We start from the raw sequence: 25,986 nt of genomic DNA, 5'->3' as shown, positions 1-25,986 counted from the left end.
AGGGTGCAAGGTTAGACCCCAGCCAGAGGGGACAGAGCTGTGCCCGCATGGCCCTGAGGTCAGAGGACAGGACAGCACTGACAGGCATGCGAAGCACTGGCCGGTCAGCCCAGCTGGTTAGAGCATGGTGGTGACAACACCAAGATCAAGCGTTCATATCCCTGTACCAGCCAGCCACAAAAAAAAAAAAAAAAGGAAAAAAACATAAAAACTGGCACACGAAGGTCCCTGTGCCCCAGGGAGGGGTGCAGGGGCGTCAATGGGGGCTCTGCTCTGTCCACACCACCTTCTTCTGCTCGTCGGTGATGGCCAGTCGGACACAGCTGAGCAGGCCATCCAGGTCACTCCAGCCGTCAGGGGCCAGGCTGCTGTACAGACAGGGTGCTTTGTCCAGGTCTCGCTCCTCCTGCCTGGCTGCCTCCAGGAGCTGCTCCTCCGAGGTGCTGAGCCGTTGCAGGCCTTTCCTGCATGGGCCAGAGACGGGTGGGCTCAGGGGAGAGCAAGGGTCCTCCAGGAGAGAGACCCCTGCCAGGCTTATCAGTGCAGAGCCCTAGCAAACTGGCCACTGTGCTGGAACCCAGGCCAGAGGTACAGACGATGCAGCACCCACGCAAACACCCCTGAACACAGGTGGCCCCGCTTTGAGGGGACCTTGTAAAGAAGATAGGACCCAGGCCCCCAAAAGACACTCCACAGATGGGGGCAGGTTGTCTAGAACACAACCATAGTTCTCAAAGCATGCAGGGGGTAGCGTGACATCTCACTTTGTCCCCAGCCATAAACCATAAAGGAGCAGTTTTCAGCAATTTTTCCCCTCAACTAACATGGATCAGATGGTGTTAACTGTATGCGCCCCAGTCAATGTGCAGCCCTAGCAGAGTTCAGGCAGGTCCTCCGGGATGCTCCCCAGGGAGGGCAGCTGGACCTTTGTCCTCACGTTGTGGGGGAAGCCGCCCTGTTAGCACTTCCAGGTGCTGGAGTTCCCAGCAGGCCGCAGCACACTCCGGAGGTGCTGTGGGCTTTTCCTGGAGCTCAGGCACCTGTTCAGACCCCACTGCCCAGCCCCTGGCGTGCACCTACTTAAGTTTCTTCGCTGCCTTCTCGTTGACAGAGACGTGGACAATGATGGGGAAAATCTCCACCCTGTGCAGGGCACAGATGCTGTCCAGCCGGACGTCCAGGAGGGCGTGCGTGTTCTTTGGGGGAGGGGGAGAAAGAAGTGAGTCAAGTTCATGGGCCTCGGGCCTTGGAGGAAGCTAAAGGAGCCAACGCCGGGGCTGATGGGTCCTCGGTGTAGACTGAGAGCAAGATCTGGGTAGAACAAAAATTTGTGAAGGATACGGGGGAAGAGTTTGCCACTTTCTCTGTGAGGCTGCACAGTCTTAAGGGTTTCCATCTGTTTAATTTTTCAGCTGGAAAATGTAGGAATTGCAAGCCTTGGGGACTGAGGTAGACCGTGCGTGGAGCGCAAACCCTGGGAATCCGACAGCTCACATCCTCCGCGGGAGGGTGGGGGGAGCGGGGCTGGAGCTGGGCACCCCCCGCTGCTTTCCACGCCTCGCACAGATGTAAACTTTACGGGTTTCAGCCTTTTAAACATGGAGAGTGTTATTTCATCTTATTCCTTCATTAACAAGGACTTATCAAACCTCTCCTGAGCTGAGGAAACTGAGGCCTGAGGAGTTAAAAGATTCACCCTAGACTATGTGGATCCTACACGGCAGAAGCAAGGTCTGGTCTTTCTGTGCCATTTCTGCCAAGCACCACGCTGGGGTGTCCGGGCTCTGGAGCTCAGCCCTCCCTGAATTGTCCCACCACACGCTTCTGTGCAGTGGAATTCTCCAAGTCCTCCCTCGCCTGGGGCAGGACCTGCCATCCCCAGAGCAGACCCCCGGCCCTGCCACTCACCTTTTCCATGAGGGACTCTACAGCTTGGCGGGTCACCCAGCAGCGGCCACCGGACACCTCCCCCTCCTGGATGATGTCCCCTCTCTGGCTCCAGGTGTCATACTCCTCCTGGCTCAAGTGCTCTGGAGGGGACATCGGATGGGGCCATTAAACACCCGGCTGAACCTGGTCCCAAGGGAGCTTCGTGCTGAACAGCCCCAACCCCGTGGGCCCCACCAGACCTGGCAGAAGCTCTTCTGAGACTGTCACTTTATTAACCTGACCCTGCTCTTCCCACTTGAGGGGTCTGTGTCCTGGACTCCACCCTGAGCCATCTGGACACAGCAGGTGTTTGGTCAGTGTCAGGTTGGGGGACAGACAGATGGGTGGATGGACAGACGGATGGATGTGGATAAACAAGCCCCTCCCCCACCATTTCCCCAAGCTCTAAACTTACGTATCCAACTTCTTACACCTAGAAATCCCTTCGACCCCTTAAATGTTGTTTCTTATCCGGGGCAGTTTTTCCCCCAGGGGACACTTGGCAATGTCTGGAGACATTTTCAGTTGTCACACCTGGGGGAGCAGTTGCTATGGTGTCCAGTGGGTTGAGGCCAGGGAGATTGCTCAGGAGAATAATCAGGACAGCCCCCACCATAGATAGTGACCCAGCCCCAAGTGTCACAGTGCTGACAGCATTCAAAGACCGGACCTGGCCATGTCTTTTCCTCGCTTTAGGAACTGCCGCTGCCTCCCCCTTGTATAAAACCAAACGTCCGGCCCCCCTCTGTCCCCCACGTGCCTCATGTCTTTGCACATTCTTGCCTGGACTGCTCACCACCCCCCGCCTGTGGTCATTTGCCGTGGAAGCCCCAGCAACTCCTACATCAGCTTCACTGCTCTCCTGTGAGTGGATAAAGCATTCTGCTGGGCCTCGCCCCCTGCCTTGCCTGGCCACCTGATTCCCACGTGACAGCGTACCTGCCGGGCACTTCTTAAACCCCTGGAGGAGGCACAGCTTCTCGCTCAAGATCTTCCCAACCACCCTGGGCACGAAGAGCACGGGCCGGGGCTGGGTGGGCCTGTGCGCGTGCACCAGCGTGTAGGGCACCAGCGTGAAGCAGCTCTCAGCCCAGAAGCACGTGGTGGGGGAGTCTGGGGAGGAGAGGGGCCCTGAGTGGCCAGGCGCCAGCTGCAGCAGTCCCCCCACCCCCAGCAGGGGCCTGGGTCTGCTTCGTTCACTGCTGCAGCCCCAGCACCTGGAACAGCACGAGACGCACGCTGAGCTCTGACACGGGCGATCCTGCATTCCACACCGCTGGGCCAGCCCTGGGGACCTCGAGGCTCAGCCATACAGGCTGCAATTGATCCCACGAGGAGGGTAAAAGAAGCTGACTTTCTTTTTCCAGAGGACCTGCGAGAGCCGCCTCTGCTCCTCAGCCCGTCCCCCGGGCCCCCCAGGGTACACGGTCCCCAGCCCCCTCCACCTGTGTCCTTTCTACTCTCCAGAGTCATTTATGCTGCTCTTCTATTTTCGACAGCCGTCTTACAGTGTACACCCAAAAAACTTTCCAAGATAAAAACAAAAAAGAAAACATACATTCTTCTAAATTCATTCTGGCCACCTTCACTGTGCAGTCTTACTGTCGGGGGTCCGTGCTGCTCTGACCTCCGTCGTGACCTCGTGCACACACTCACCACACAGCAGCCATCCGAGGGGCCCACTGTTTTGCGCGATGTTAGGCATTGGATAGTTTCCAAGTTTTTACTATTCCAAAAAGGCTGCTGTTGGTATAATTGAGCCGAGGACTCTGGGACTACTTTATGGAGGCAGATTACAGAAGTAGGATTTTTGGTTTAAAGGACATTAAAGAGCTCAACTGCCCTTCAGAAAGGCACAGATGTCAACTAGGATTCCTAAAAATGGACCCTGGACTAAATGAGTGGTGTCCCCCAGGCCGACCCGAGCCCCCCAAGCCCCTTGCCCATGTGGAGGCAGCTGGTCCCTGCACCCGCTCCCCAGGCCTCACCTTCCACCCTGCGGGGGTCTGACTGTGCCCCGTCAAAGGACGAGCACAGAGGGCTGGCCCTGGCTTTGTCCAAGCTGACGATGCGGACCAACTTCTGCGGCCCCCCAGACGACTGCTAGGGGAGGATGGGGGGGAAGGGAGGAGGGACAAGGAGGAGGTGCTGGAGCCATCGACGCTGATCAGCAGCCCACCCCGCTGGGGCCGGGACCCTCCCCCAAGTCTCACCTTGCGGGTGGGTGTGCACGGCTGGGTCATGCCCTGGATGAGGGCTATGAGCTGCTGCTGAGCCCTGTGCAGACGAGGAAAGTCCCTGATCCAGCTGCCGAGCCACCTTGCACCAGGAGGACTGGGCAGGAGAGGACCCCCGGACCCAGTGCTCCACGCACCCCACTGCTCCAGGCAGGGCTGAGCCATCCTGGTGGCCATCACAGTTCCCAGGGCCTTAAAAAGACTCCAAAGCCTCAGCGCACCCCTGGAGATGCTAATTCAATCATTCTGAGATGGGACCTGCAGGACTCTAACGAGCAGCCAGGGCTGAGCGCCCTGCTCTAGAACCTCACCACTCACAGTGTGTCCTCGGCCTTTGGCCTGGCGTCACTGAGAGAGGGTGTGTTGCAAATGCAGAATCGCTGGCCTTTCCCTGCACCTGCCAAGTCTGATCCCAGGGGACTCGGATGTGCAGTAAGGGCCAAGCGGTGCTGGGCTGGGGCACCTGTGCTTTCTGTGCACTGTGGGTTTCGTGCACTTGAACCTTGGAGGTTCCCACAGGTTGATCTAGAACAATGGTTCTTGATGGGTGGAAGGAATGTTGCTCCCCAGGGAGGTGACCGACTGTTCTAGTTTGTCCAGGACTGAGGGGTTTCCTTGGACAAGGGGCTGTTAGTGCTAGAACTGAGACATTCCTGGCTTAACCAGGATGACTTGTTACCCCACCCCCAGGGGACACTTGGCAATGTCTGGAGACACTTTTGGTTGTCACAGCTGTGTGTGGGGAGGTGCTCCTGCTGTCTAGCAGGTGTAGAGGCCGGGGCTGCTCTCCGCCATCCTACAGTGCCCAGGGCAGCCTCCACCACAGTGATCCAGCTCCAGATGTCAGTAGCAGCAAGGCTGAGAAACCCTGATCTAGAATGCTCTAGAATGAACTAATGCCCATGCATTTTCAAGAGATAAAGCACCTATCACAGAGAAGCCCCGTCCTCAACAGTGACCTTGGTGGGATTCCCCTTCTTTGGGGCATCTCATCACTCCCGCCCTCTACTCCTGGGCAGTGGGCTCTGCTGGCGGGGGAGGGAAGCCTGTGGGAGGGGGCCCCCTGCTGAGCCGGGCCAGGGGATGTCATCCTGGGGCCTCTGTGGGGACGGGGAGCTCGCCACGGCTGCTCACCGTGAGTAGTTGGGGATGGTGCCGTGCTCAGTGTCCTGCATGGAGTAGGGGCTCACGTGGTGGGCGTGCCAGCAGCTGCGGCCCCGGAACATGGTGTCGGTGATGTGCAGGACGTCGTTGCAGCGCACCTGCAGCTGCCCCTCTGCCCTGCCCATCATGGCCAGGTTGACCCGGATGTAGAATGAGTCCCCAGAGGTGGCCACATTGGCCTCCAGGTCCTGGACCAGCTTCTTGTAGCCTAATGAAAGAGGACATGAGCAGCCGAGGAGCCCAGGGCCATGAGCCCACCCAGGGAAGGTTCTAGAATGCAAACCTAGAGGGGAAAGGACCCTCCCCCAAAGTCTTGGAAGCCACTCTGGCAATGGAGCCAGTTGGGGGGGGTTGTCTCCAGCTGCCTTGGCGACCCCTGGGGACTTTGGGCGCAGCTCAGCTGAGCCACTCCTGGCTCTGGGGTTGGCCCTGGGTGCTGGGCGGCTGAGCGAGCGGGTGACAGCGTCTATACCTTCTGTGTTGACCTTCACAGACAGGCAGCAGAAGCCGTTCACCCTCCCGAGAAGTGCTACGGCCTGTTCCAGGGTGGTGTCCTCCAGGACGGCCTTGAACGGGGGCTCCGAGGCCTCATAATCAACCTGAGGGCAAATTGCGGGGTCGGTCTCTTCCTACCAGGACTCTGAACACAGCAACACTGAGTGGGGTAGCGGTGATGGAGGCGGGTGAGCCGACCTGACAGTAGGACCCTGTGGTCATTTCCAGCTCCCCCCATGCCTTGGCCAATAAAGCCCTGTAACAGGGCAATGAGTGATGCATGCTGTAGGGGTAGCGGTGATGGAGGCGGGTGAGCCGACCTGACAGTAGGACCCTGTGGTCATTTCCAGTTCCTCCCATGCCTTGGCCAATAAAGCCCTGTAACAGGGCAATGAGTGATGCATGCTGTTGACGTTCCGGTCCTGACTTTCAACCGCCAACCCTCTCCCAACCCCTCCACTGCTGAGGATGGAGTTCTTTGTGACAGGCACTTTCCACTCTTGAAAATGGATCTCAGTTCTAGAACATTCCAGAGCATTCCAGATCAGGGTTTCTCAGCCTTGGGACTATTAACATCTGGGGCCTGGTCGTTCTGTGTTGCGGGGGCTGTCCTGGGCAGGACGTTGAGCAGCAGCTCTGGTCTTCACCCCCGACCCGTCGCCTTCTGCAGCTGTGAAGCCCACAGACCAGGGCGTCCACAGCCCCCTTCAGTCATTCCCTGTGCTGTGTCGTTAGGAGACTATACATTTTTACAATGAGGAAAAAGTAAGATGTGTGCTACCACCACCAGAACTGGATTGGCCCCTTCAGGGTGTCAGGACCGTCTCCCCGAACATAGGGAACTCGGCTTGGCATTTTAAGAGGACTGTCTGCAGCGTAACAAAGGGCCTCGTGTGTCGGGTGGAGAAAAGGGATGACGCTTGCATCAGGAGCTTGTTGTGCAGGTTGTTGCGTTGATGCGAGAATGTGGTTTTGCACATGGACAGCCTGTTCCCGGAGAGAAGCTGGTTGGTGCCCTCGGCTCCGCGTCCTAGGCCCTCCAACCTCAGTACCCTCCTGGGGACCTCGGGACGTGGTGAAGCCTGTCTTGCACATTTCTTGGTACTTTTAAAAGCTTGAAGGTTAATAATTCTGCTTTTAGGCCACATTAAAGTCATCCCTCCGCCCAGGTATTCACTTCATAAAAATTAGTGAAGTTGTACATTTATGTACATTTGTGTTCTCTGCAGTTTTGTGCTTTTTACAGTTAAAAAAAAGTTCTAGAAAATGCCCCCAGTGGTTAAAATGGTGACTTTCATGTTATGTGTATTTAGCGCATGCACACGCAAAGTGACAATAAGACCATCATAGTAAAAAAACAAAAATGCTGCCACATCAGACCAGCCCCATCAAGGGGCTGTCGTATCAAAAGCTCCCAGTCTGAACTGCAGTGTCGCCGCAGCCTTCCCAGACAGGACACATCTACCCAGCGTCCTCCCTGCTCCCAGCCTTCCTGACTGTCGGGCTTGGAGAAGGTTGCTGGGTCTCCCTCAGTGTGACTCTTGTCCATGAGTGTAAANGACCCGTCGCCTTCTGCAGCTGTGAAGCCCACAGACCAGGGCGTCCACAGCCCCCTTCAGTCATTCCCTGTGCTGTGTCGTTAGGAGACTATACATTTTTACAATGAGGAAAAAGTAAGATGTGTGCTACCACCACCAGAACTGGATTGGCCCCTTCAGGGTGTCAGGACCGTCTCCCCGAACATAGGGAACTCGGCTTGGCATTTTAAGAGGACTGTCTGCAGCGTAACAAAGGGCCTCGTGTGTCGGGTGGAGAAAAGGGATGACGCTTGCATCAGGAGCTTGTTGTGCAGGTTGTTGCGTTGATGCGAGAATGTGGTTTTGCACATGGACAGCCTGTTCCCGGAGAGAAGCTGGTTGGTGCCCTCGGCTCCGCGTCCTAGGCCCTCCAACCTCAGTACCCTCCTGGGGACCTCGGGACGTGGTGAAGCCTGTCTTGCACATTTCTTGGTACTTTTAAAAGCTTGAAGGTTAATAATTCTGCTTTTAGGCCACATTAAAGTCATCCCCCCGCCCAGGTATTCACTTCATAAAAATTAGTGAAGTTGTACATTTATGTACATTTGTGTTCTCTGCAGTTTTGTGCTTTTTACAGTCAAAAAAAAGTTCTAGAAAATGCCCCCAGTGGTTAAAATGGTGACTTTCATGTTATGTGTATTTCCGCCCAGGTATTCACTTCATAAAAATTAGTGAAGTTGTACATTTATGTACATTTGTGTTCTCTGCAGTTTTGTGCTTTTTACAGTTAAAAAAAAGTTCTAGAAAATGCCCCCAGTGGTTAAAATGGTGACTTTCATGTTATGTGTATTTAGCGCATGCACACGCAAAGTGACAATAAGACCATCATAGTAAAAAAACAAAAATGCTGCCACATCAGACCAGCCCCATCAAGGGGCTGTCGTATCAAAAGCTCCCAGTCTGAACTGCAGTGTCGCCGCAGCCTTCCCGGACAGGACACATCTACCCAGCGTCCTCCCTGCTCCCAGCCTTCCTGGCTGTCGGGCTTGGAGAAGGTTGCTGGGTCTCCCTCAGTGTGACTCTTGTCCATGAGTGTAAAAGACAGGACACATCTACCCAGCGTCCTCCCTGCTCCCAGCCTTCCTGACTGTCGGGCTTGGAGAAGGTTGCTGGGTCTCCCTCAGTGTGACTCTTGTCCATGAGTGTAAAGCTTTACATCCGCCAAAGAAACAGCTCAGGCCGCACCGAGGATACTCTGAAGACGCCTGGTCACCGCCCCGCCCATGCTGCTGGCCCACGAGGACCCTGGGGGGCTGGAGGGACGCTCGCTCACCATCACAATCTGGGTGCCCGGGCGCAAGGCCATCTCGTCTGCCGCCGAGCCCGGGGTGACCCGGTGAATGAAGATGCCCGTGAGGTTCCCGCCAATGATGCTTATCTGATCCAGCAACGCATCCCCCTGGAACGCCAGCACCGTGACCTGGCTCAGGATCCTGCGGGCTGGTCGCCGCCGCACAGGGACGCTGCTGCAGGCGGGAGACGACGCGCTCCTGCACTGCCCGAGCATCTCCCCATGCCTCCCTCTGGCCCCAACATCCTGAAATCCCTCCCCCCGACTTGCCATGACCACATCCTCTTAGGCTCTCACCTCCCAACAGCGATAGGACACAATCCTGCTCTGCTCTGCCACCTCCTCACCCTGGTTCCCCACTCGGCCTCGGGAGGTCCCCAGCCACTGCTCACCTTTCTGAGACATCCAGGCTTCCAGAGGAGAATGGCTGCAGGCTGCTGTCCAGCTGGGGAAGGTCTGGGAAGAAGCCGGGAGCTTACAGACCTCAAGGTCACCCTGGGCTTCTGCTAACCCCATGCAACCTTAGCCACCCCCCACTCCCCAGCCTCAGGCACCCCCTGCCTGTTCCATCCCTTTCCTTGAGGCTGAGCGCTCTCTTCCTCCTCTCCTTGCTCTGCGCTTAGGACTTTGATTTCATCTTTCCTAAAATCAGAGTAACTAACAAGAAGCTGTAGCTGGGAGGGTCTGACCTCCATGTGTCCTTTCCTAGTAATGGAATGAGTGGCCATCATTTTAAAAGATAGGGAAATTTCACCTAGGATCTGGAGTTCTGGCTTCACTGGAAAAATCAAATCTGGTATAAACTCGGGCCTGCATTTCTTCCTGGGTCTGCATTCTGCATTGACCTGCATTTCTGCACGGGCCTGCATTTCTGCAGGGGCCTGCATTTGTGCAAGGGCCTTGTTTTTGCATTGACCTGCGTTTTGCATATCTACATGGCAGCAATCACTGGCACTGACCAGTGGCTGCTGCCTACTTACCAAGGCCACTCTGCTGCCCAGATGGCAGTGGCTGGTCTTGGTCAGCAGTCCTAGGACAAGATGCTCCCTGGGGTCTCCCAAGCTCTATCATTTTAATATTCAGCCTGTGAGCCCCTAAGCCAGGGAACAATCCCCCCTCCAGGTCCATGGCTGTGTTCCTCACCCTGTGAACTGCCCGCGAGAACCAAAGAGCAAGCTGAGACCTAACGGTTGCCTGCTACAGGTGGCCTGTGCCTGGCTCACAAGGAAAAATCCATTTGCAATTACATTCAAAGCCAAATGAAATTAGTTATATTCTCCGGATGTATTTGATGGCGATTCCACCAAAAGTATATGAAACTGGGATGTTATGTAGAATCCTAACAGAAGGAAAATAAAGAGGAAAAGTTCTCCGTATTCATGATCTCACATTCAATTTAGATATGTCCTGGGTGGACCCTCTCAATTTATCACTGTAATAAATAAGAGCGTGCATCAGTCTGCAAAGGTTAAGATTTCTGGTCACGAGACCCACAGAAAGCGTCAAGGTGCCGCCTGTGGAACAGCGTGGGGTACTTGTGCTGCCTGGTGGCCACGGGGTGAATTCCAGATGGGGAGCTAAGCACCTACTGCGTGCAAAGCCCAAGGTTGGGAGCCAGGTGTGTGGTGGTGGGAAAGGTAAGGGGGTTATCCGTGAGGTGCCCATGGACTTGAGGAGGAGAAAGGGCCAGTTTAATCACAAATATTAGGAAATAAGCCACAGCAGAAGCAGAGGCCTCGGGGGCCAACACCCAGGAGGAGTGATGCTCCCAGCAGGTAGATGTCATCACCTGCGCCAGGTGTCTTGGCCAAGAGTAAGTGAGCACCTGAGCCTATAGCCTCTGCTGTCACTGGGAAGCCTAAGTGTCCACAGATCAGGGCGGGAGAGGGGTTGGGAGGGGAGTGCGTCTGAGCTGTTTGCACGCATGCTGAGCTGGACATGGATGTGAGTGCTCCTCCCATGGCCTCTGGTTGAAAAACACAAAGGCGCCAGTAAATGGAGTGTGACAGGGCTTCGGCTTGAGCTGCCAGGCAGCCTGGATCTGCCAGTCTGGATTTTCTATCGCCCGTCCCCTGGAGAGAGGCCCGGCTGTCTGGCCTGCGTCCCTCTAGCTTGCCCTCTCCACTCTGCCCCAGCCCAGGGGGGCGGATTGCTGTAGAGGTTCGGCTTGGGGTGCGCTCACCTGCCTTGTCCAGGATCTCATAATCCAGGTCTGCGTCTCCCGCCTTAGCTCCCAGGGAGGCTCCCAGGTCTACCTCCAGGAAGTCCTGGAAGCTTCTGCAAAGCACAGGAAGCCAGCTCCAAATGCATCGCCTACTCCGTCTGAAGCCTGGAGCCCCCAGCACCTGCATGGGTCGGGGACCCAGGGGGTAGGACCTGCTCCACCCAATGCCCAGAGGGCCCGAGGTCCAGGGCAGTGTCCCCGGTTAGGTGCCGAAAGGACCCCGACGCTGTTTTCCGCTCTACCTTGAAGGCCAGGGGACTTCCCAGAAGTCCTCTGCTGCCCGCTTGTACAGGGACTGCTGGCTGGGAGGCACAGGGCTGCTTGAGCGGAAGCTGTCCGCCAGCTCGCGGCTGGACGTGGCGCTCAGGTCCGACCAGAGCTGAGACTGGAGGAGGGTGGGCACAGGTCGGTGGGGCATGCGCAGGGACACCCGCGACACCGCCCCTGCTGACCCTCTGTGTACAGCCCTGAACCGAGCAGAGAGGAGGCGAGGGGGAGGGTAGAGAGGAGCACATATTGAGTTCCTGTTCATTGCGCACTGACTGTGCGCCAGGCACTCCACTGGCTGCTTTTCATGGCTTATCTCGCTTAGTTCTCAGGACAAATCTGTAAGGTGGGCATTACTGTCCCATTTTACATGTAAAGCAACTGAGGCCCAGAGGGGCTGCCGTACTGGCTCGTGAGGGGAGGAGCCTGATCTTCCAGGAGGAGGGGCTACATTCAGACCGGGAGGACACCAGTGCAGAGTGGAGGTGTGAATTCAGCGCCTTCCTTCACTTAAGCATTCCTCGAGCATCTGCTATGCCCCAGGCCCTTTGCCAGTGTCGGACATTCCCCCGAGGACAGGCACCATCCTTGGGGTGGGGGACCAGCTGGCAAATATAGACCAGTGAGTCAGGCCAGGGAGGCCAGGGTGGACTTCCTGGAGGAAGTGACACAGGCAGAGGAGCCAGGGAGGTGGGTGTGAGGGGTGAGGACATTCCAGACAGAGGGAGCAACAGAGCCTCAGTCGACACCGGCCCAAGGAAGCAGAGGACCAGTTCCCCCTGGACGGCCAGATTATGAAGTCCAGGATGGTGGCCGGTCCAGATCAGCTGGCCCCAAGGGCAGGTTAATAAGGAGCCCCTGAGAACTGATAAGGAGGGCATGTTGAGAGTTAGTTCTAGGCACCTGAGGCCCCTTCCCTTCCCATCCCACCCACCCCTGCCAAAAGGAAACATGGCTGGACTTTGTCCTGGGGCAATGAGGCCACTGAAGGGCTTTAAACAGGGGAGATGCATGATTGGATTCAGTTTAGGGTTTGGGTTGCCCTGTCCCATGGAGTCCTGGCACTGAATGTGAAAATTTCCCTTTTTTGTGTGTGTTAGAGTTCTGGGGGAAGATGCCTGGCTTCCCCTGATTCCTTGAAGGGCTGGTGAGCAGGAGATTCTAAGCCTGCAGCTCTGCAGAGTGCAGGGATGGTGGCTGCTGGATAATCCATGGGGGGGATGCTGAGGCCTGCCCCGAGAGCATCCTGAGGCCATGTGCCCACTACCATGTGATCGCCTCTTTACTTTGCCAGAGGGCAGGAGCAGACTCCAGGGACCTGCTGCTCCAGAAACTGCAGCGGGTCTAGCATCCCATCTATGCTGGGTGGAACAGCGTCCCCACAAAATTCACATCCACCTGCAACCTGTGAATGGGACCTTATCTGGAAATATGAGGGAACTTCAAAAAGTTCATGGAAAAAAATAGAATCAAAAGATAATACAAGACTTTCCAGGAACTTTTTGGAGACCCTTGTGGGATTGTTGCAGATGTAATCAAGCTAAGATGAGCTCATACTGGATTAGAATGGGCCCTAGATCCCATATGACTGGTGTCATTTGGAGCAGGGAAATTTGGACACGGAGACACACAGGGGAGAACATGACGTGAAGACAGAGGCAGGGACAGCAGCCATGAGGCCACAGCTGAGGAACGCCGAGGGTTGCCTGGAGGCACTGAAGCTGGAAGAGACATGCCAGGACCCTCTCCTCGAGCCTTCACAAGGGGTGGCCAGGCCGGCACCTTGATTTTGTATTTCTAGCCTCCAGAACTGCTATTTAAAACTTTCCCAGTTGCATCGCCCTCTTCCCCATGGGGATAAGGTGAGGATGGAGTCTCCCTTTAGTGATGACAGGGGATGTGCCTGGTCTGACCCTGGTGAGTCGAGGTGCAGGGTGGGGAAGAGCCGGCCCTACCTCGGTGGAGCTGAAGAGGCTGCCGTCGCTGTCGTCCCGTGGGCAGATGGCATGCATACGCACCAGCCGCTGCTTCCCCCGTGGACAGGGGTCCCTGGCCCCCTTTTCCTGCTCGGGCTGCAAAGACAGGCCAGACGGGCTCGCTGTTAATTCAGGAAAGGTTGCCCTTGGGTGCCCTCATGTTTTCTACCAAGTCACCACCACCCATCCTCCCTCCTGGGCAGTTTATTCTCATCGGCTTCCAGGCACGACAATCATGGCTCTGTCCTCTGAGGCTGGGACCCTAGTGAGACAGGAATTGACAATCAGAAGCTGGGACCCCAGTGAGACAGAGGACTGAAAGCAACCAGCTTGATAAGTGGCATTTCATTTCTTTTAAAGAACATATCTTGCTATTGACTAGTTACAAAAATAATAGATATATACGAGGGTACGTCAAAGAGTTCATGGAAAAATAGAATTAAAAGATAATACAAATCTTTCCACAAACTTTATGAAGTACCCACGTGTATACATATACACACACACACACATATGTATATATGGTTATCACTTGGTATGTGCTGGGGTTTGGTTCCCAGATGCCCCTTGGGTACCCAAATCTACAGATGCTCAAGCCCTGCAGTTGGGCTGCGGAACCCGCAGATATGAGAAGTTGACCCTCTGTGTACGCATGTTCCACATCCTGCAAATACTGTTTTCCATCTGCAGTTGGTCGGATCTGTGGATGTGAAACTGGCAAATGTGAAGAGCTGACTGTGAAATTACTGGAAAAAACCCACATATAACTGGACCCACGCAGTTCAGACCCATCCTTCAAGAGCCAACTGTGTACCTACTCACACTCCACATGAGAAGAAAATAAAATTCACCCAGCATCCCACACTCAGAATCGGCACCATTTGTGTTTGGTGTCTGTCCTTCAGTCTTTTTTCTATACGTACACTGTGTGCATATATATAGTAACGTAGTAGATGTGGGCAGCTGCCTGTGGAGGGGTGAGGGAGGAAGGGATGGGTGGGCCCTGCATCGGGAAGAGGGGGCCGGACTGTGCCTCCCACCCAGGCCCATGGGCACCTCTGGAAATTCTCACCCACCCACCAGGGTGCCTGGACCTGGAGCTGCTTGCCAGACCATCTGATGGAGTTTGGATGTGTGGTCCCCTCCAAAACTCATGTGGAAATTTGATGTCCAATGTGGCAGTGCTGGAAACTGATTGAGTCATGGGGGCGGATCCCTCATGAACGGATTAATGCTCTCCCTGTCGGAGGGGGGATTCATGAGTGCGTTCTTGCTCTATTAGTTCCCATGAGAGCTGGTTGTTTAAAGGACCCTGGCACCTCCTCTCTCTCTCTCTTGCTTCCTGTCACCATGTGATCTGCTTGCACCCGCCAGCTGCCTGCCACTTTCCACCATGAGTAGAAGCAGCCTGAGGCCTGTGCCAGATGCAGCTGTCCCAGAATCACAAGACAAATAAACCTCTTTTCTTTATAAATTACCCAGTCTCAGGTAATTCTGTTATAGCAGCACAAAACGGACTAAAACACCATCATTAGAGGTTTTCTAATAATTTAAGCTCTTTGGAGCATAATTCATTTCATTACGCATACGTCTACCATTCAGCTCTGGGATGTTTGACTTTCAAGCATTTCAGGATTGCATCATCTACAAAAGTAACCAGCTGCCTGGTGACAGTTTCACACCTGGCCTTCCTCATCCAACACCACGTTCTACAGGCCCCAGACCTTCCCTTCAATGACACAGGTGAGACTGTCATAAAAGGAAAGGCAGAAACAGACTCATCTTGCCCAGGTGTGCATCTTCAAGGCTTTACACAGTCCACCCATGGCAGCCAGCGTGCCCGCTGCAGAGTTAAATCCCGATGTCTCTGCAGGGGCCATGCGTGGCCACCGTGGGGCGCAGCTCCGTCCCCCGACGCTGCTCACACGCACCCGGCCACTGTGCTCCCCGCTCCTCGCTAGCCTCCCTGGGAGCCGTGCGTGAGACCAGGAGCACTCACCGCGCCCGGAGGCTCCTCCTGCAGCTTGCAGTGCTGTGTGCGCAGCTCGCAGACCTGGTCGGTCAGCTCGAACACTTTCCTGCGGAGGGAGTCCTTCTCCATCAGGCTCTGAGAAATCTCCATCTGGGCTCTGTCCCTGGCTGAGTAGGCCTGCGGGCCAAGATAGGATGGGACGGCCAGACAGTCAGGAGGCCATGCCAGAGCGGCGCAGGAGTCTCAGCTGGAGGAAGTGTCCGGCTTGTTGGCATATATTCTGAACTTGCACAAAGCGCACTGAACAGAGCTCATGCCAAGATGTATGGTTCATTTCAATTCATGTCCCCGTGTGCACTTCTTTTTTTTTTTTTTTGTCTTTTTATCTTTTTTCATGTCCGGCAACGGATCGCAACCCTCAGTGTTGCCCCCGTACCGGACCGGGGACCGGCAACGGGATTGCAACCCTCGGTGCTGCTCCCACGCCTCGCTCAGCCAGTGAGCGGGAACCGGTCTGTACGTGGGATCCGAACCCTCGGGCGGGAGCGCCGCCGCACTTCCCAAGTGGCGCACTTATCCAGTGCGCCACCGGGCCGGCCCATCCCATGTGCACTTCTAATAAGCCCAATATTTGGGGTGGACTTTCTCCATGTCTCATGCAGGGAGGGTGACAGAGCATGTCTCAGTTGACCACAGGGGTGGGGAGTTAAGAAACCTCTTGTGGACCAAGGAAAGAGACCCTGAAACCTGGAACCAGCTGCCATCAAGGACAGGGGGAGCCATGAGCCTGTCCCCCAAACCAGCCCAGCCCTTGGCCTCACCCAGAGCAGCCCGTCCTCCCTGAGCGCAGGGCCTGGCCGTTCCCGGGATACCTGGTCACGCTCCTTCTGCAGCTCGGCCACCTGGCTCTGCAGGGCGTTCACCTTCTCCTTGAGCAGCTCGCAGTCCATCTTGGTCTTCTGGAACTGCAGCAGGGTCTGCTCCTTCTCTTCCCAGTACTGGATAGAGGGGACAAAGCTCTGAGGGCCTGAGCCCCGAGGGGGTGGGGAGCCGAGGGGACGGGGAGGGGGGCGGCTCTCGGGGAGAAATGAGGCGAATTCACGCTCGCTCGTCTCTCAAGCACCAGACTTCCAGGTGCATCTCCAGCGTTGCCCTGCTGTCTCTATTTGAATCCAGACATCAAAATACGCACGTGTGGCTGCATGGTTGTGCCTTGTTTATTTAATGTCCTTAAACGCGGCATTTCCCCCCATCCTGCCTCCTCATTCTGTCTCACCATCTCCTTCCTCCCCACCCCCCACCCCAACTCAATCCCAGCCCTCACTGGGCCACGCACTTGAAAGCACCTGCATTTTAATGGCTTGTTTGCGTGACCCTGACCTCTCATTGTGGACTGTGAGCTGGTGCTCAAGGTAGCTCTGCGGAAGGAATACACGAACGGACCAGTTCATCTCGGTGAGCATTAGAGAATCTGCCCCGAGGCCAGCCCCGGACAGTCCCGGGGGATGCTCGGTCACCTGCTTGCGTTGCCTCTCCGCGGCCGCAGCCCGCTCCCTCAGCGAGTGGATCCGGTCCACCAGCTCCTGCTTGCTCTCCCGGGCCTCGTCCAAGCTCTGCTCCAGAATGTCCTTCTCTGCCTGATGCAAAGAGAGCTTAGCCCAGCGACCCCGAGAATATGGGGCGGAAAACTTCAGGGCCAGGCGTGTGGACATGTGTAGCCTTGTCCATTAGGCAGGGACAAAAGCCACGGAAAAGACAACAATCGTAAGTGGGAAATTACACACTTAAGTTCTGATCATACATGGCCAAAGAGGCAGAAGGTCAAGGAAGCAAGAAACTCCTTAGGATCACGATTCCTCCTTTGGGTCATTTCAGCCTCTTCAACGACTCTACCAGCGGAGTGTCTAAGAGGGGGAAAGCCAGCCCCGCACAGGCCATGCCCTTCGTGCCCTTAGGATCACGATTCCTCCTTTGGGTCATTTCAGCCTCTTCAACAACTCTACCAGCGGAGTGTCTAAGAGGGGGAAAGCCAGCCCCGCACAGGCCATGCCCTTCGTGTGCTCACTTTTCAGGAAGGAGTGGATGTGCACGGACGACCTCACCACCCAGGGTGCACGGGGCGACGTCCTGCACCCAGCAAAGTTTGTTGAAGAGATAGCTCAGCAAATAGGTATTTATTCATCAAAAGCAATCGAAGAGAAGTAAAGGGTTTGCATCATTCCAGGGCTTTGATCTCACAACTGCTCTGTTTCCAATCATCCCCCACTGCCCCGCAGCTGACGATGGGATGGCAGGATGCTGGCGGAAAGGCTTCTTCCCCCCAATCCAGCAGCGCACCGGCCCCTACACTCTAACGCGTGCCCGAGGCGTTTAATTCCCCAGTGCTGGGGGGCTGGGGAGCAGGAGGGAAGTCAGGACAAAGGGGTGGGGATGAGTCACTCCATTTCACCTTAACAAAGCCACCCACCAGAGACCCCGGCCTGCGCCCAGGGGAGGAACGTACCAGGCTGAACGTCAGCGAGCGCAGTTTCTCATTCTCTCCCCTCAGGCGGTCCAGCTCCCCCACTCCAGACTCCAGGTCACTGGCCATCTTCAGGGATCGCTCTCGAAATTCCCGCTCGCAGGAAGAAACCATGTTCACCCGCTGCAGCTCCTGCTTCATCAGATACAGCTGCCCGGGGAGGGGTGCGGCCATCTTCAGGGATCGCTCTCGAAATTCCCGCTCGCAGGAGGAAACCATGTTCACCCGCTGCAGCTCCTGCTTCATCAGATACAGCTGCCCGGGGAGGGGTGCGAGGGGAAGGTTGCTGTGGTTTCTCCACTTTCCCCTTGGTGCTGCTGCTGCTCGCCCTCCAGGGGTCCCTCCCCCGAGATTTAAAAACACTTTAAGGGGTTTTACCTAATGAATATCCCTGTTCCTCGTGGGAGGAGAAAGGCATTTTAGCTCTGTGAGGCATGGCTGACCTGGGGTCCCAGGGGTGGAATGGGGGCCTGGCGACTTTGATCTCTATGGTTAAACTGACAGCCACCAGTAGCCAATTCTCAATGGCCAGCATGCTCCCTGGCTTCTCAGTCATTCCATATTTTGCTAAATATATCAGATAAAGAGAATTTGGATCCACGAAAATCATAAGAAAAAAGAAAGAGGAAGGTCAAGTCGGATGGGGGCAGAGATGCTCGGGAATGTGGGGTCTGGAGTATACAGACAGCAAAGCCCTTGTGATGATTGCTATCCATGTGCACATCCCGCCCAGGAGGCTGCGATGTCCAGGGTCCTGATCCTCCAGGATCACACTGGCCAGGGCCTGCCCACCTCCTTCCTCCAGACAGTGGCCCTAGAGAAACCTGGGCCTTGAGCCAATGGGCCTGGCCTCTTCCCATCCTGGGTGTGGCACCCCTGGGGAGAGGAGATTTTTCTTGTAAGCAAGGCCACAAAGACTGGAGGCCAGGGTGGAGTCTGGTGCTCACTCCTGGGCTGGGGTCAAGGGAGAAGGAAGAAGCTTTGCACCTGGACTTTCCTCCTGACACCTGGTTAGCAAACTCCCAAAAGCAAGGGATTCAACTGGGCCGGGCATGTCATATTCCACATAAAAAAAAAAGTAAAATCAAGTCACCAAGAACTGGAAGAGAGGCGAGAAACCTAGGACTGAAAGTCAACTGAACCAAATAAACCGAATTATATTTCAAACACCATAACCACAATGAAGAGAGACAGAGAGACAGAGACAGACAGACGGAGAGACAGAGAGACTTACAATAACTCACGAACACAGTATTTGATTACAAACCCTCTGCTTTGAGCAGGAGTTGGGGGGGGGTGAATTACAAACATATTCCTGAACTCTTCCTGGCGGGTCTGTTCCCTGCAGTGGTAAGCACAGTGATCATGAAGCTATTCCAGGTGGACCACAGAAGTGGGCGAGAGAGTGACTGCGCTGACACTGCCGAGATCAGCCCGTCGGGGATAGGAGCCGCAAGTGTGGAGCAGGGAAGAAAAAGTCACGAGGGTGGGCTGGAGTTAGAGGCGTGGGTGTGAGCATGTCTGTGTATATGTATACTCACGTGTGTATGTAAGTGCATACATGTGAGTGTGTGTCTGTATGTGCACACACACTAGCATGTGTGTGTGTACATGTACAAGTGTGTATATGTACAAGTGTGCACATATGTGTGCATGTATGTGTACGCATACAAGTGTGCATATATGTGTGTGTACAAGTGTGCACATATGTGTGTGCACGTACAAGTGTGCGTATATGTGTGCGTATGTGTACATGTACGTGTGTGTGCATGTGCACGTACACCAGCATGCGCATGTGTGTACATGTACTAGTACGTGGACAAGCATGTATGTATGTATGTGTGTATTCCCATTAGTGTGTGTATGTATGTGTAGGTGTATATTTATGTGTGTGTGTGTATGTTTCCTAGTTCTGCCTCCTGAAAGGGCCAAGAAGCAGAGACACCCCAGTAGTGACAGACACCCCTCGCACCCAGATCTCATTCTCTAGCAGGAACCAGGGCCCCTCAGAGAAATGGCCAACCCTGGAGCTAGGGCAGGGTGGGGACGAGGTGATCCTAGAACATCTTGTGATGCAGAAAGAGAGTCAGTGCTCAAATAATCGAGGGGCACATCACAGGACACGGAGCAGGCTGAAGGCTCCCACTGTCCAACTCTGGGACAATCTGAGCACCAAAATCATTAAGGACAGTGATATGTCATAAGCCACTGGAAAATAGGAACCCGCAAGTCTGTGCCAATGACAGGTGTACAAGTGGAGAGAAGGGAGGCTGCTTCTCACGGTCAGAGCTGAGGGCCCGATGGCAGGTGGAGGCAGCTGGAGCTGGGGTCACTGTGTAGAGCCACCAGGGTGAGGGTTGGTCCAGGCAAGAACTGCCACAGCTAAGTCTGGGAGATGCCGACAGGACCAGGGCACTCGTGGCCTCAAAGTGCCTCTCCCTGGCTGCTGCTCAGTCGCAGGGAGGAAAAGAAATGGTGATTCTGTGGCGGAGACATCGGCTGCACCTTGACCGCGTGGTGAATGGTAACATCCCTGCAACAGGTGGTGGGGACCTCGCGAGCCCTGAGATGGGCTGCCTTGAGTCGGCCCGGTGTCCCCTGTTGCAGGTCCTGGCCAAAGACACATAACCTGCGCCTGCTCCTGGGGACACAAGACAAGCCCCAAATGAGGAGCGGTCTATTATAAAAAAGGGAGGGGGCCGTATTCTTCAGAAACGCCCATTTTGTAATAGACAAAGAAAGCCTGTGGGAATGTTCCAGACGAAAGGAGACTGAAGAGACAAGACAACTAAATGAAATGCCCAAGGGAAGTGCTGGGAAGGACGCAGTTTAGATCCAGTGGGAAAACTGGAACATGGGTGGCAAACTAGATAAAAAGATCGTAGCAGCATAAATTTATGAAATAGATAACTGTGCTATGGTTACATAAGAGAATATCCTATTTTCAGGAAACATACGCATACACTCAAGTGTTTGGGGGTAAAGAGCCATGACGTATGCAACTCAGGTGGTTCTGGAAAAGTGTGTGTGGTTGTGCATGGGTGCATGCATGTGTGTGTGGGTGCGTGTGTGTGCATGTGTGTGAGTGTGGGTGTGCATGTGTTTGTGCATGTGGGTGCATGTGGGTGCGTGTGTGTGTGTGCGTGGGGGGCGTGTGTGCACACGTGCGTGTGTGCGGCTGTGGGTGTGTGTGCACATGTGTGCAGGTGCGGGTGTGCATGCGGGTGCAGTGTGTGTGGGTGCGTATGTGCGTGTGCGTGTGTGCGGGTGCATATGTTTGCATGCACGTGTCTGGGTGCGCATGTGTGTGTGCGTACATGTGTGCGTGGGTGCGTGCACGTGCGTACATGAGTGCAGGTGCATGCGGGTGCGTGTGTGTGTGCGTGCATGTGTACATGAGTGTGTGTGTGGGTGCGTGCGTGTGTGTGTGGAGAGAGACAGAGACAGCACAGATGATAAAGGGTACCTGGGTATTCTTTGTACTATTTTTGTGTGATTTTTAAAAAATAAATTTGAAATTATTTCTAAATAAAATATTAAAATTCAAAAATTAAAATCAGACAAATGCCATAATTAAAGGCAAAAAACAAATTCCAAAATGACAAGGAATGAACATCCTCCATATGTAAAGACCCCTTGCAAGCTGGTAGGAAAACCGTTACTCCCCACAGAACACTGAGTGAGAGACGTGGATAAGGTGTGGGAGGCCTGACCCCATAGCACTCCTGCCCTCCCCACCTGCGTGCAGACCCAGCAGGGAAGGACAAAGGGAGGCGGGGAGTGATGACTGTCCCCTGGGTTGCTGCCGCAGCCAGGGCTGTGGGATATAGGTGGGTCTAATAATATGGAGGCCAGAACAGCCAGACCTGGCCCCAGATGTTGGCGGGGCTGGCAGTTCAGAGATGGGCCGGCCAGTCTCTGGGCAATTACAGGGCAAGGCACAGCTTGCTGCCACACAGGCTACGCAGCGGGGCCCAGGCGGCCGGCTGGGGAGGGCTGGGGTCAGCTTCCTGGAGGGGCCTCAGCCAAGGCTCTGGGGCAGGGAGGTGTGGACAGGAAGAGGGGAAGGGAGTTCTAGGCAGAAGGACCAGTGTGTGCAGAGGCTCAAAGGCAGACAGCACCAGGGGCAGGCCTCCCTCCTGCAGGGGTGAAGGGTGTCCCCGCTACCTCCTCCTGCAGGCTGCGGCAGCGCGTGGCGGCCAGCTCCTTCTCCTGCAGCGCATTGCTGTAGTGCAGCGACAGGCTGAGCATCTCGTCCTTCAGCTTCAGCACCTCGTGGAAGTGGGTGCTGACCTCGCTCTTCATGCGCCTGTGGTCGGCCTCCAGCTGGTGCAGGTCCTGGGCGCGGGCCTCGGCCAGGCCCAGGCGCTCCTGCAGCCGCTGGCACCGCCGCTGCAGTGCCTCCTTCTGCCCCTTCTCTTGGCTCAGCTCCTCCTGCAGGCTGCTGATGGCCCCGGCCAGGCACTCGGTCAGTTTGGACGTCTCCATGAGGCCTGCCGGGAGGGTGGGCAGGTGGGCAGGTGGGCCGAGGCACGGCCACCCCCCATCCTTACCCTCCCATGCCCAGACTCCCAAGCAGGTCCCCAGCCCTAACCTGTTGGTCTCCTTAAAAGCTTTCGGGCCTCAACTGGAGTCAGTATTTCAGTTAAATAAATAGCGTGGCTCACAATTTTGGCACAAGGACTGCCCACTCTTTGCTTACCCGTGAGACCCCACTGTTCAGACCCAACTCCCTGCCTCATTGGCAGAGATGCACTCAATGCTAACTCATAGTTACGTCATTCCAGGAAAAACTCGATGACAAATGTAGATCTGCGTGCTAGAACTCTACATACCGTGAAACGACAGCCTGCAGAGCAGGAGAAAATTTATGCTAACCATGCATCTGACAAGGGATTAATATCCATAATATACAAGGAACGGAAGCAATTATGCAGTAAAAAACCAAATAACCCAATTAAAAAATGGGCAAAGGAGCTGAATAGACGTTTTTCAAAGGAAGACATACAAATGGCCAACAGGTACATGAAAAAATGCTTAGGGGCCGGCCCGTGGCTCACTCGGGAGAGTGTGGTGCTGACAACACCAAGGCCATGGGTTCGGATCCCATATAGGGATGGCCAGTTAGCTCACTGGGTGAGCATGGTGCTGACAACACCAAGTCAAGGGTTAAGATCCCCTTACTGGTCATCTTTAAAAAAAAAAAAAAATGCTTAACCTCACATCATCAGGGAAACACAGATTAAAACTACATTGAGATACCATCCCACTCCAGTTAGACTGGCTATGATCAAAAAGACAGAGAATAACAAATGCTGGCGAGGGTGTGGAGAGAAGGGAACGCTCCTGCACTGTTGGTGGGGCTGTAAATTAGTACAACCACTATGGAGAACAGTACGGAGGTTTCTCAAACAACTACAGATAGATCTTCCATATGATCCAGCAATCCCACTTCTGGGTATATACCCAGAGGAATGGAAATCACCATGTCGAAGAGATGCCTGCACTCCCATGTTCATCGCAGCTCTGTTTACAGTAGCCAAGATGTGTAACCAACCTAAATGTCCATCGATGGATGATTGGATAAGGAAAGTGTGGTATATATACACCACAGAATACTACTCTGCCATAAAAAAGAATGAAATTCTCCCACTTGCAACAACATGGATGAACCTGGAGAAACTTATGTTGAGTGAAACAAGCAAAGCAGAGGGGTAAATACCACATGTGCTCACTCATATGTGGGAGCTAAGAGAGAAAGAAGGCAGGAAAGAAAGACCACAGTGGTGCGTTGGACTTGCAGAGGGAGAGAACATTCCTAGGGATACAAAGTGGAGTGGGGGGGACGAGAGAGGGAGGTTGGGGATGATTGGGTGGGGACATGATGTACAAATGCAGTTTGTGGTAATGGGCATGCTGCCAGTATGAATCTGGCCGTCACGCCATAGGCACGAGCGGTGACAATCAGCTTTGTATCTCATGAATATTCATAACTAATAATAAAAATAAACAAAATAAAAATTAAAAATTAAAAAATAAACTCTAAATACCATAAATACGTACTCTAAGGCCAAATAAGAGAAGGTGGTTTATTAGCCACTGTTTCAAGTTACGTGAGTCCTGCTCCTTTGAACACCTAAATCTCAACAGCCCTCCCAGGGAAGCCTAAAATTACTCAGTTAACGGAGAGGACCTTATCTTCCACCGAGCAGGAGTAAGCCCTTACGGAGGCGGGAGAGCAATGCACAGAAGGCTCCACGCCCCGTCCCCTCTGGCCGGGGACCCTCCATGCTGGTCTGCCCCTCCTGAGAGCTGGGGTGCCCTTACTGGGCTGCCCCGTCTGCCTCGAGCAAACACCTGGCAAGGGAAAGGCTGACTTGGGAGCTTCCACTTTTCCTGTGCCTCTCGAATGCAGATTCTGCCTGTCCCCTGCCCCCAGGAGTCTCCTCCTGCTGCTGGGTAGTTAGGGACAAACCTCTCAGAGCTCAAGGCCTAGGGGCCCCTTCTCCTGCCCACCTCAATATGGTGTAGGGGTCTCCTCACCCCCAGAGTGCTGAGGCACGGGACAGGGACCTCTGCCTGGAGGGAAGCTGGGAGAAGGCCTGGAACAGGGTTTGGGCAAGGCGGGACCACCAGGGTTACCAGGAGCCTGGGGCTCCGAGGACGCTCCGGCCCACCCCCTAGTCAAAGGCCGAGCTCTCACCACTGAAGTTGCTGAAGTCAACGTCAGGCTGCAGCCCGGTCACCAGGGTGTAGACGTCAGGATTGTGGAACTTCAGGCTCTCCAGAAAGGCGATGGCCCCATTCTTCCCTCGAGTCTTCAGCAAATCCAGTAAGTGCCCTTGGGAGAGAGATCTGTCCTTGAGCTACCAAGGGCACTGGGCTCACTGGGCTGGCTCCCCATGAGAAGGGGCTGGGGTGTGGAAGCCCTGATGCATCTAGAATCAGGAGGTGAAAGCGGTGTTCTAGGATCTCAGGGGAGGGATGCACCCTCACGTGACCCCGGTCTGTCTTGAGAAGGGCGGAGAGGGTGTTTATTGAGCAGCTACTATGACCCAAGCACTCTGCTAAGAGTTGGCGATACAGGATGAGGAGGTGACCCCTGCTCATTAGCATCTCCCAGGTGAGCTGGACATGTGCAGACATGTGATCCCACAATAGTGCTGCAGAAGCTGCCAGAGCCATGCATGTACAAAGCTTTGTGAGAGGAAAGAGGCCAATAGCAGCGGCCCGGGGTCCCAGGGGACAGGCCCCCGTGAGCCTCAGGGCCTTCCAAACCTAGGGTCCAGATCTCAACTCTCAGAGCTGGAATCAATAGCTTGGACTAATCTCTCCTGTATTGGAGATTCATAAGTCAATATGCACAAACATTGTAACGTTAATCGCTGCCACCTATCACCTGTTTTCTATGGCCCAGGCTTTGCGATGAGTATTTTACAAACAGCAACTCATTTAATTCTCCTAAAAACCTATATAGTAAAGTTATTAGCATCCCCGTTATTTAATGAATAAACACAGCTAGTAAGACCATCAGAATTGACTCCAAAACTCTGTAGTGAGTTGAATGGTAAGCCCACAAAATATATGTCCACCTGCAATCTGCGCATGTGGACTTCTCTGGAAAAACAGTCTTTGCAGATGTAATTAAGCTAAAGATTTTGAGATAACATTATCCTGGATATCTAGGTGGGCCCTAAACCCCATCACCAATGTCCTTATAAAAGACAGAAGGAGAAAAGACACAGACACAGGGAAGAGACCCGCATGAAGACAGAGGCAGAGGCTGGAGAGATGTGACCACAAGCCAAGCAGCAGCCAGAGCCACCAGAAGCTGAAAGAGACAAAGTGTCCTCCCCTAGAGCCTCCAGTGGGAGTGTGGCCTGACATCTTGATGTTGGACTTCTGGCCTGCAGAACTGAGAGAGTACATTTCTGTTCTTTTAAGCCACCCAGGTTATGGTTGTTTGTGGGGACAGCCTTAGGAGGCTCATACAGTGTTCCCGAAGCCTGGAACTCTGGTCCCCTAGTGTTGATCCTTGAAGTCTTGAGCCCCCTGCCCTCGCGGGAGGGCTTCGCAGCCAGAGCCCAGCCCATGCTGCTCACCGACTCGCATGGCGCTGTTGGTGAACCTGGGGCCGTGCAGCACCTCCTCCTCGTCCAGCTGGCCCAGCACCTTGGCCTGGCGCAGGTAGGGCGTGAGGCGGCTGGGGCAGATGCTTCGCACGATCTTGTGGCGGTGGCTGTCCATCATCTCCCACAGCACCTCCTCGTCCAGCGCCGTCAGCGCGGAGTCCGTGCGGCACAGGTCTGCCATGGCTGGGTGCGGGGGGACCC

At 54.7% G+C, this 25,986-nt stretch overlaps 1 protein-coding gene across 1 annotated transcript; it reads right to left on the bottom strand.

Annotated features, from left to right (window-relative positions):
* Window positions 1-217: 217 nt before the first annotated feature.
* CARD14 (caspase recruitment domain family, member 14) lies at window positions 218-25,966 on the bottom strand. The gene is made up of 20 exons (XM_008578577.1): window positions 25,756-25,966; window positions 24,357-24,494; window positions 21,821-22,146; window positions 17,636-17,803; window positions 16,650-16,769; window positions 16,005-16,130; window positions 15,160-15,309; window positions 13,140-13,256; window positions 11,160-11,302; window positions 10,876-10,970; window positions 9,086-9,149; window positions 8,676-8,868; window positions 5,803-5,929; window positions 5,301-5,538; window positions 4,143-4,206; window positions 3,918-4,032; window positions 2,869-3,042; window positions 1,909-2,030; window positions 1,081-1,196; window positions 218-464 (listed from the first exon to the last, which is right to left on the bottom strand). The coding sequence occupies exons 1-20, from the start codon at window positions 25,964-25,966 to the stop codon at window positions 257-259; spliced, it is 3,015 nt and encodes a 1,004-aa protein (XP_008576799.1). The 3' UTR covers window positions 218-256.
* Between the last annotated feature and the right edge of the window lie 20 nt (window positions 25,967-25,986).

Source organism: Galeopterus variegatus, unplaced genomic scaffold (assembly GCF_000696425.1).
Source record: "Galeopterus variegatus unplaced genomic scaffold, G_variegatus-3.0.2 Scaffold1721, whole genome shotgun sequence".
Taxonomy (NCBI): Eukaryota; Metazoa; Chordata; class Mammalia; order Dermoptera; family Cynocephalidae; genus Galeopterus; species Galeopterus variegatus.
This window is presented reverse-complemented; position numbering and strand designations above follow the sequence as displayed.

What these genes read in the sequence shown, in the direction of transcription:
- CARD14 (XM_008578577.1), bottom strand. Translation starts at nt 25,966, where the DNA reads ATGGCAGACCTGTGCCGCACGGACTCCGCGCTGACGGCGCTGGACGAG. An exon ending in TGACTTCAGCAACTTCAGTG is followed by an intron (nt 22,147 to 24,356) that starts GTGAGAGCTCGG and finishes CCCTCCCGGCAG; the next exon opens with GCCTCATGGAGACGTCCAAA. An exon ending in AGGAGGAGCCTCCGGGCGCG is followed by an intron (nt 13,257 to 15,159) that starts GTGAGTGCTCCT and finishes CTGTCTTTGCAG; the next exon opens with CCCGAGCAGGAAAAGGGGGC.